Source organism: Rhinichthys klamathensis, unplaced genomic scaffold, assembly GCF_029890125.1.
Source record: "Rhinichthys klamathensis goyatoka isolate OS25496 unplaced genomic scaffold, OSU_Roscu_1.1 h1tg000361l_1, whole genome shotgun sequence".
Lineage (NCBI taxonomy): Eukaryota > Metazoa > Chordata > Actinopteri > Cypriniformes > Leuciscidae > Rhinichthys > Rhinichthys klamathensis.
Genome location: NW_026606870.1, coordinates 14,658 through 25,000, shown reverse-complemented (window position 1 = coordinate 25,000; position 10,343 = coordinate 14,658). Strand labels below are relative to the sequence as shown.

The window sequence follows — 10,343 nt, the reverse complement described above, 5'->3', positions numbered from 1 at the left end:
TTACGTGGCCTTCGTGTCCTGCGTGTACTGCGTGCAATCTCAAAGTAAGATTGGAATGCACCTAAAAGAAACTGGTTACTTACATCACATGCATTTAAGAAAATATAATTTCACAAGCACAAAGAATATAAAAATGATTATGTGATAATGAATATATTTATAAAGGAAGTATATAAGCATTCAAAAGGATATATGATTATAGATGTATTTGAAGAGGCAAGGGATTTTGACCAACCCTTCACAGGCGACATTGTAGACGCGGGTCTCCGGCCTCGACCCGCTCGACCCGAGTCAGCAGAACATCAGCAGAACATCAGCAGAACATCAGCAGAACAGTCCCAATACAGGACAGCAGCAATTAATGCATCCGATCCCTCTCCTCCCTGACCCTCTCTCTCTCTATCGCTCTCTCTCTCTCTCTCTCTCTTTATGAGATAAGAGACTCATTTATTCTGCCCACACCATTCTCCATAAATCAGTGGAGGCTTCTGGAAGTTGTTGTGAATGCAGAAACTCACACATGCAGTTCTAGTTCTGTACAGACGCTTTAGAGTCCTTGATCTGATCTTGAAATCAACTGCTTTTCATCACAAACTCATCCTACAATCTGAGAAACGAGTTCATAAGCAGTGGTTGAGTCCAGCTGCTGTGTTCCAGTTCCTGTGTAAGTTATACTGTATGTCCTTTTGAAATCTGCACGCTTTCTGTGGGTGGAAATGAAGGAATTCTCTGGACTTACCTTCAAGTGTATATATGAAAAGTGTATTCAAGTATATTATGAAAGTAGCCAAAAGTGTTGGATTTAAGTGTTGTTTTATGGTGATTTTTATTAAGCTATTGTCTGAATTTAATTTTAATCAATTCAAATGCAATTGATTTTAAGTTCAATTTCAATTTCAAATATTTAAAAACATTTTTTTTCAACACAGTTTTGCCAGTTTTTAGATGTAGTAACTTGTAAATAAAACAAAAAATGATTGGAGTACATATTACAGGAAAATACTTATTTCAGGTTTTCTACTTCAAAATTTCACAATTAATTAAATTTGTAACTTTCCATGTGTTGTTTGAGGAATTCATTAGCAATTTCAAAAATATTTTTTTTCTGTTCCAATTTCTTTTCAGTGCAGTCTTGAACATCTCTCTCTCTCTCTCCCTCTCTCTCTCTCTCTCTCTCTCTCTCTCTCTCTTCCATGGCCTGCGTTCATTTCCTCTCAAGTGATTTTAAGCCTCAAGCTCTGTTAAGCTTCACCCAGTTGTATCTAATTGGGTTAAATTATTAAAAAGAATAAGTTCATTGAGGAGTAATTATCATCATGTTAATTAGAGTATCTTTTTTTGGTGGTGGTGGTAATGAACATTTCACTATTTTTATTGTAATCAAGCTCAACAAGCATCATTTAATGCGCACTAATCAATTCAATTCAATTCAAAATGTGCTTTATTGGCATGACAATTGTTTCAATGCATTTTCAATCATCATGATCTTTTTGTGACAGGCTTCCATGTATCTTGCTGCTAGTAGTAATCTCTGTTTTCACCTAATGAAGAATTTCACCTAATAAGAACAGATATATTTATATATATTTTAACACGTTGAAGATCTTTCTCAAACAAAACGAGTCCATATTTCCCTTCTGGAAGCCGTTACTGTACTCCTAGCAGGGGTCAGACCCTCAGTCACCTCTCAGATATTTAATACACACATTAGAGAACATTTCAGTAATCGCACACGTCTATAGAAAATAAAATCTCATAAGCCTAGAGAAGTCATTCAACTCATGTGATATTTAGAAGGAAAAATATTGATTAATACCTTGATTATAATCACTGATTAGATATACATTGAAGCAGCAGTTGCTTCCAGAATCCACTCCTTCAATATAATCTCTTTTTTCTCCTAATCTCTGGTAATGAACATGTCAGTATTTTTATTGTAATCGAGCTCAACAAGTTCTTCATTCGTTCCCTCTCTCTCTCTCTCGTCCCGCAGGGCCTCCGTCTCCCCCTCGGGACCTGGTCTTCACACTGAAGCAGTCGACGCTGGTGCTGGACTGGGCCGGGCCCAGTGACTCTGGGGGCCGTGGGGACCTGAGCTACAGCGTGGGCTGCCGTCGGTGTGTCGGGCCCCCGAGGGCCCCGAGGGTCCAGTGTGAGCCGTGTGGATCCAGCGTGGGCTTCGTCCCGCAGCAGAGCGGCCTGACCGAGAGAACCGTGACCCTCGTGAACCTGCTGCCCAACTCCAACTACTCCTTCAGCGTCGAGGCTCGCAACGGCGTCTCCGAGCTGCTGCCCAACAAACGCTTCTACACACAGGTCAACGTGTCCACCAGCCTGCCAGGTACAGCATTCACACACACTTACAGACACACTTCCCTACACACTTAACGACACACAGGTCAACGTGTCCACCAGCCTGCCAGGTACAGCATTCACACACACTTACAGACACACTTCCCTACACACTTAACGACACACAGGTCAACGTGTCCACCAGCCTGCCAGGTACAGCATTCACACACACTTACAGACACACTTCCCTACACACTTAACGACACACAGGTCAACGTGTCCACCAGCCTGCCAGGTACAGCATTCACACACACTTACAGACACACTTCCCTACACACTTAACGACACACAGGTCAACGTGTCCACCAGCCTGCCAGGTACAACATTCACACACACTTACAGACACACTTCCCTACACACTTAACGACACACAGGTCAACGTGTCCACCAGCCTGCCAGGTACAACATTCACACACACTTACAGACACACTTCCCTACACACTTAACGACACACAGGTCAACGTGTCCACCAGCCTGCCAGGTACAGCATGCACACACACTTACAGACACACTTCCCTACACCCTTAACGACACACAGGTCAACGTGTCCACCAGCCTGCCAGGTACAACATTCACACACACTTACAGACACACTTCCCTACACACTTACCGACACACAGGTCAACGTGTCCACCAGCCTGCCAGGTACAGCATTCACACACACTTACAGACACACTTCCCTACACACTTAACGACACACAGGTCAACGTGTCCACCAGCCTGCCAGGTACAACATTCACACACACTTACAGACACACTTCCCTACACACTTAACGACACACAGGTCAACGTGTCCACCAGCCTGCCAGGTACAGCATTCACACACACTTACAGACACACTTCCCTACACACTTACCGACACACAGGTCAACGTGTCCACCAGCCTGCCAGGTACAGCATTCACACACACTTACAGACACACTTCCCTACACACTTAACGACACACAGGTCAACGTGTCCACCAGCCTGCCAGGTACAGCATTCACACACACTTACAGACACACTTCCCTACACACTTAAAGACACACAGGTCAACGTGTCCACCAGCCTGCCAGGTACAGCATTCACACACACTTACAGACACACTTCCCTACACACTTAACGACACACAGGTCAACGTGTCCACCAGCCTGCCAGGTACAGCATTCACACACACTTACAGACACACTTCCCTACACACTTAACGACATCACTTAGTACCAGCCTGCCAGGTACAGCATTCACACACACTTACAGACACACTTCCCTACACACTTAACGACACACAGGTCAACGTGTCCACCAGCCTGCCAGGTACAACATTCACACACACTTACAGACACACTTCCCTACACACTTAACGACACACAGGTCAACGTGTCCACCAGCCTGCCAGGTACAGCATTCACACACACTTACAGACACACTTCCCTACACACTTAACGACACACAGGTCAACGTGTCCACCAGCCTGCCAGGTACAACATTCACACACACTTACAGACACACTTCCCTACACACTTAACGACACACAGGTCAACGTGTCCACCAGCCTGCCAGGTACAGCATTCACACACACTTACAGACACACTTCCCTACACACTTAACGACACACAGGTCAACGTGTCCACCAGCCTGCCAGGTACAGCATTCACACACACTTACAGACACACTTCCCTACACACTTAACGACACACAGGTCAACGTGTCCACCAGCCTGCCAGGTACAGCATTCACACACACTTACAGACACACTTCCCTACACACTTAACGACACACAGGTCAACGTGTCCACCAGCCTGCCAGGTACAACATTCACACACACTTACAGACACACTTCCCTACACACTTAACGACACACAGGTCAACGTGTCCACCAGCCTGCCAGGTACAGCATTCACACACACTTACAGACACACTTCCCTACACACTTAACGACACACAGGTCAACGTGTCCACCAGCCTGCCAGGTACAACATTCACACACACTTACAGACACACTTCCCTACACACTTAACGACACACAGGTCAACGTGTCCACCAGCCTGCCAGGTACAGCATGCACACACACTTACAGACACACTTCCCTACACACTTAACGACACACAGGTCAACGTGTCCACCAGCCTGCCAGGTACAGCATTCACACACACTTACAGACACACTTCCCTACACACTTACCGACACACAGGTCAACGTGTCCACCAGCCTGCCAGGTACAGCATGCACACACACTTACAGACACACTTCCCTACACACTTAACGACACACAGGTCAACGTGTCCACCAGCCTGCCAGGTACAGCATTCACACACACTTACAGACACACTTCCCTACACACTTAAAGACACACAGGTCAACGTGTCCACCAGCCTGCCAGGTACAGCATTCACACACACTTACAGACACACTTCCCTACACACTTAACGACACACAGGTCAACGTGTCCACCAGCCTGCCAGGTACAGCATGCACACACACTTACAGACACACTTCCCTACACACTTAACGACACACAGGTCAACGTGTCCACCAGCCTGCCAGGTACAGCATTCACACACACTTACAGACACACTTCCCTACACACTTAAAGACACACAGGTCAACGTGTCCACCAGCCTGCCAGGTACAGCATTCACACACACTTACAGACACACTTCCCTACACACTTAACGACACACAGGTCAACGTGTCCACCAGCCTGCCAGGTACAGCATTCACACACACTTACAGACACACTTCCCTACACACTTAACGACATCACTTAGTACCAGCCTGCCAGGTACAGCATTCACACACACTTACAGACACACTTCCCTACACACTTAACGACACACAGGTCAACGTGTCCACCAGCCTGCCAGGTACAACATTCACACACACTTACAGACACACTTCCCTACACACTTAACGACACACAGGTCAACGTGTCCACCAGCCTGCCAGGTACAGCATTCACACACACTTACAGACACACTTCCCTACACACTTAACGACACACAGGTCAACGTGTCCACCAGCCTGCCAGGTACAACATTCACACACACTTACAGACACACTTCCCTACACACTTAACGACACACAGGTCAACGTGTCCACCAGCCTGCCAGGTACAGCATTCACACACACTTACAGACACACTTCCCTACACACTTAACGACACACAGGTCAACGTGTCCACCAGCCTGCCAGGTACAGCATTCACACACACTTACAGACACACTTCCCTACACACTTAACGACACACAGGTCAACGTGTCCACCAGCCTGCCAGGTACAACATTCACACACACTTACAGACACACTTCCCTACACACTTAACGACACACAGGTCAACGTGTCCACCAGCCTGCCAGGTACAACATTCACACACACTTACAGACACACTTCCCTACACACTTAACGACACACAGGTCAACGTGTCCACCAGCCTGCCAGGTACAGCATGCACACACACTTACAGACACACTTCCCTACACACTTAACGACACACAGGTCAACGTGTCCACCAGCCTGCCAGGTACAACATTCACACACACTTACAGACACACTTCCCTACACACTTAACGACACACAGGTCAACGTGTCCACCAGCCTGCCAGGTACAGCATTCACACACACTTACAGACACACTTCCCTACACACTTAACGACACACAGGTCAACGTGTCCACCAGCCTGCCAGGTACAGCATTCACACACACTTACAGACACACTTCCCTACACACTTAAAGACACACAGGTCAACGTGTCCACCAGCCTGCCAGGTACAGCATTCACACACACTTACAGACACACTTCCCTACACACTTAACGACACACAGGTCAACGTGTCCACCAGCCTGCCAGGTACAACATTCACACACACTTACAGACACACTTCCCTACACACTTAACGACACACAGGTCAACGTGTCCACCAGCCTGCCAGGTACAGCATTCACACACACTTACAGACACACTTCCCTACACACTTACCGACACACAGGTCAACGTGTCCACCAGCCTGCCAGGTACAGCATTCACACACACTTACAGACACACTTCCCTACACACTTAACGACACACAGGTCAACGTGTCCACCAGCCTGCCAGGTACAGCATTCACACACACTTACAGACACACTTCCCTACACACTTAAAGACACACAGGTCAACGTGTCCACCAGCCTGCCAGGTACAGCATTCACACACACTTACAGACACACTTCCCTACACACTTAAAGACACACAGGTCAACGTGTCCACCAGCCTGCCAGGTACAGCATTCACACACACTTACAGACACACTTCCCTACACACTTAACGACACACAGGTCAACGTGTCCACCAGCCTGCCAGGTACAGCATTCACACACACTTACAGACACACTTCCCTACACACTTAACGACATCACTTAGTACCAGCCTGCCAGGTACAGCATTCACACACACTTACAGACACACTTCCCTACACACTTAACGACACACAGGTCAACGTGTCCACCAGCCTGCCAGGTACAACATTCACACACACTTACAGACACACTTCCCTACACACTTAACGACACACAGGTCAACGTGTCCACCAGCCTGCCAGGTACAGCATTCACACACACTTACAGACACACTTCCCTACACACTTAACGACACACAGGTCAACGTGTCCACCAGCCTGCCAGGTACAACATTCACACACACTTACAGACACACTTCCCTACACACTTAACGACACACAGGTCAACGTGTCCACCAGCCTGCCAGGTACAGCATGCACACACACTTACAGACACACTTCCCTACACACTTAACGACACACAGGTCAACGTGTCCACCAGCCTGCCAGGTACAACATTCACACACACTTACAGACACACTTCCCTACACACTTAACGACACACAGGTCAACGTGTCCACCAGCCTGCCAGGTACAGCATGCACACACACTTACAGACACACTTCCCTACACACTTAACGACACACAGGTCAACGTGTCCACCAGCCTGCCAGGTACAGCATTCACACACACTTACAGACACACTTCCCTACACACTTACCGACACACAGGTCAACGTGTCCACCAGCCTGCCAGGTACAGCATGCACACACACTTACAGACACACTTCCCTACACACTTAACGACACACAGGTCAACGTGTCCACCAGCCTGCCAGGTACAGCATTCACACACACTTACAGACACACTTCCCTACACACTTACCGACACACAGGTCAACGTGTCCACCAGCCTGCCAGGTACAGCATGCACACACACTTACAGACACACTTCCCTACACACTTAACGACACACAGGTCAACGTGTCCACCAGCCTGCCAGGTACAGCATTCACACACACTTACAGACACACTTCCCTACACACTTAACGACACACAGGTCAACGTGTCCACCAGCCTGCCAGGTACAGCATTCACACACACTTACAGACACACTTCCCTACACACTTAACGACATCACTTAGTACCAGCCTGCCAGGTACAGCATTCACACACACTTACAGACACACTTCCCTACACACTTAACGACACACAGGTCAACGTGTCCACCAGCCTGCCAGGTACAACATTCACACACACTTACAGACACACTTCCCTACACACTTAACGACACACAGGTCAACGTGTCCACCAGCCTGCCAGGTACAGCATTCACACACACTTACAGACACACTTCCCTACACACTTAACGACACACAGGTCAACGTGTCCACCAGCCTGCCAGGTACAACATTCACACACACTTACAGACACACTTCCCTACACACTTAACGACACACAGGTCAACGTGTCCACCAGCCTGCCAGGTACAGCATGCACACACACTTACAGACACACTTCCCTACACACTTAACGACACACAGGTCAACGTGTCCACCAGCCTGCCAGGTACAACATTCACACACACTTACAGACACACTTCCCTACACACTTAACGACACACAGGTCAACGTGTCCACCAGCCTGCCAGGTACAGCATGCACACACACTTACAGACACACTTCCCTACACACTTAACGACACACAGGTCAACGTGTCCACCAGCCTGCCAGGTACAGCATTCACACACACTTACAGACACACTTCCCTACACACTTACCGACACACAGGTCAACGTGTCCACCAGCCTGCCAGGTACAGCATGCACACACACTTACAGACACACTTCCCTACACACTTAACGACACACAGGTCAACGTGTCCACCAGCCTGCCAGGTACAGCATTCACACACACTTACAGACACACTTCCCTACACACTTAACGACATCACTTAGTACCAGCCTGCCAGGTACTGCATTATAAAGTCACAATTGCGTGATATAAAATTGCAATTGTGATATAAAGTCAGAGTTGCGTTAGGGTACAGCATTCAAACACTAGTGTTCATCCAGGGTTATTCTCTACACACTTACGCTAACGCTACATGAACCCGGATACATTTGAAACTGTGTTTTCGTTTAAAAGGTTCAGTGTGGGTGATCCAGCATGCCAGGTACATCATTTACACTAGTGTTTATCCTGTGTTGTTTCCTACACACTTAAAGAGACAATATTATGCTTTGATTGTGTTTTTGGGCTCTGCTAGAACAGGTTTGCATGCTTTGATGTGGTGCTCTTTGGTCTAAAAAAAGGTAACATTTGGGGTTTTTTAAATAATTTTTTTCTTCATTGGAATGGTACGAAACTTGGTAAAGGTTTTGGCTCTTGCTGTGTGAAGACACACACACACAAAAAAACATGGACATGACTGGAACAGGTTAAATGGTCCTGTAAAATTAGTCCCACTTGTGCTCCTCGCGGTCAGAAACGAGCGCATTGGAAGTGAATGAGAGAGAGTTTCCTCTAGTGGAAGCGTGTGGAACTGCAGCCGAACACACTCTCACTGAACGCTCGTTTACTGAGAGATCAGACTCACATTTTGAGCTTGTTTAGATTTATGGCTTTGATTTTCTCACAGTTTTAGAGTAAAACCATGGTTTTGAAAAGATATTTCATATAAAAATTTTAAATAGTATTTTTGCACATTTTTCATAACAATAAATGTAAACTTTTTTTAAGTTCACTTTTCAAAACTTTTTTCACTTCAGCAATAATCTGCCGAGTGTCGTCTTTGAGAAGAGACCAAACTTCAGTCTGTCGCTCTAAAGCGTTCCAGATTCACCACAGTTCTCACATCGCAGCGTTCACATATTCGTAGTTTTGTCACACGTGTTGATTCCTCTGTAAGGCGGGTTCCCTGGACCAAGCGTGGTTCTGATGTTGAGAGACAGTGTGTGAGGACAGCATTAATACCGCAGATGTTTTCTCTCAATAGTCCGTGTTCTGAGTCAAACGAGGTTGTGATAAAGCCGCTTATTCTTCTTAGTGCTTCTCGGTTTCATCGCTTCCTCGTGTCACTGATGTCCTTCTGTACTGTGGGATTAAACAGGTCCTGTTCTCTGTGATGATATCGGTTCATGCTTTCATTATAGCTATTATTATAAACCTCTCTTTTGAGACCTGGAAAAATGATTACAGTCATAGCACACCATTTTTATTTTTTATTTTTTGTGGCCACTGATTCAATCCACTAACATGTCTGCACATGTTCATAAAGGGAAGAATTGAGCTTTAGCAGAAATGACTGCGGTTAAACAGCACACGGTTGAGGAGATTCCCCCTTCCATGGAAAGCGCTTTGAGTGCCGAGAAAAGCACTATGTAAATGTGATGAATTGTTATTATTATAATCATAGAGGCATATGATGTCAAAGGTGAAGGTCTAATGCTGTGAAGTGTGTACTGGACGTTTACATAATATAGTGTGCAATGCACTGTATGTGTTTGTACGTGTGTGTGTGTGAGAGAGTGCAGGTGAACACACACACACACACACACACACACACACACACACACACACACACACACACCAGCTGTTCACTGAGCCCTGCTTGACTCCAGATGTTGCTCTTATACAACTTCATTTTGTAATTGGTCAGCACTAAAAATGGAGCGTGTGCTGATGGGTCGACACACAC

General features: G+C 46.7%; 1 protein-coding gene across 1 annotated transcript in view; it reads left to right on the top strand.

The window, feature by feature from the left end:
- Positions 1–2,341, top strand: part of LOC130069343 (ephrin type-A receptor 7) — a gene marked incomplete at its 3' end in the record, with an annotated part of 123,815 nt that extends 121,474 nt beyond the window's left edge. Inside the window, exon 5 of the mRNA XM_056233167.1 lies at positions 1,994–2,341. Within this exon, the coding sequence (XP_056089142.1) occupies positions 1,994–2,341 (348 nt within the window). The remainder of the gene's footprint in view (positions 1–1,993) is intronic.
- Positions 2,342–10,343: the final 8,002 nt, after the last annotated feature.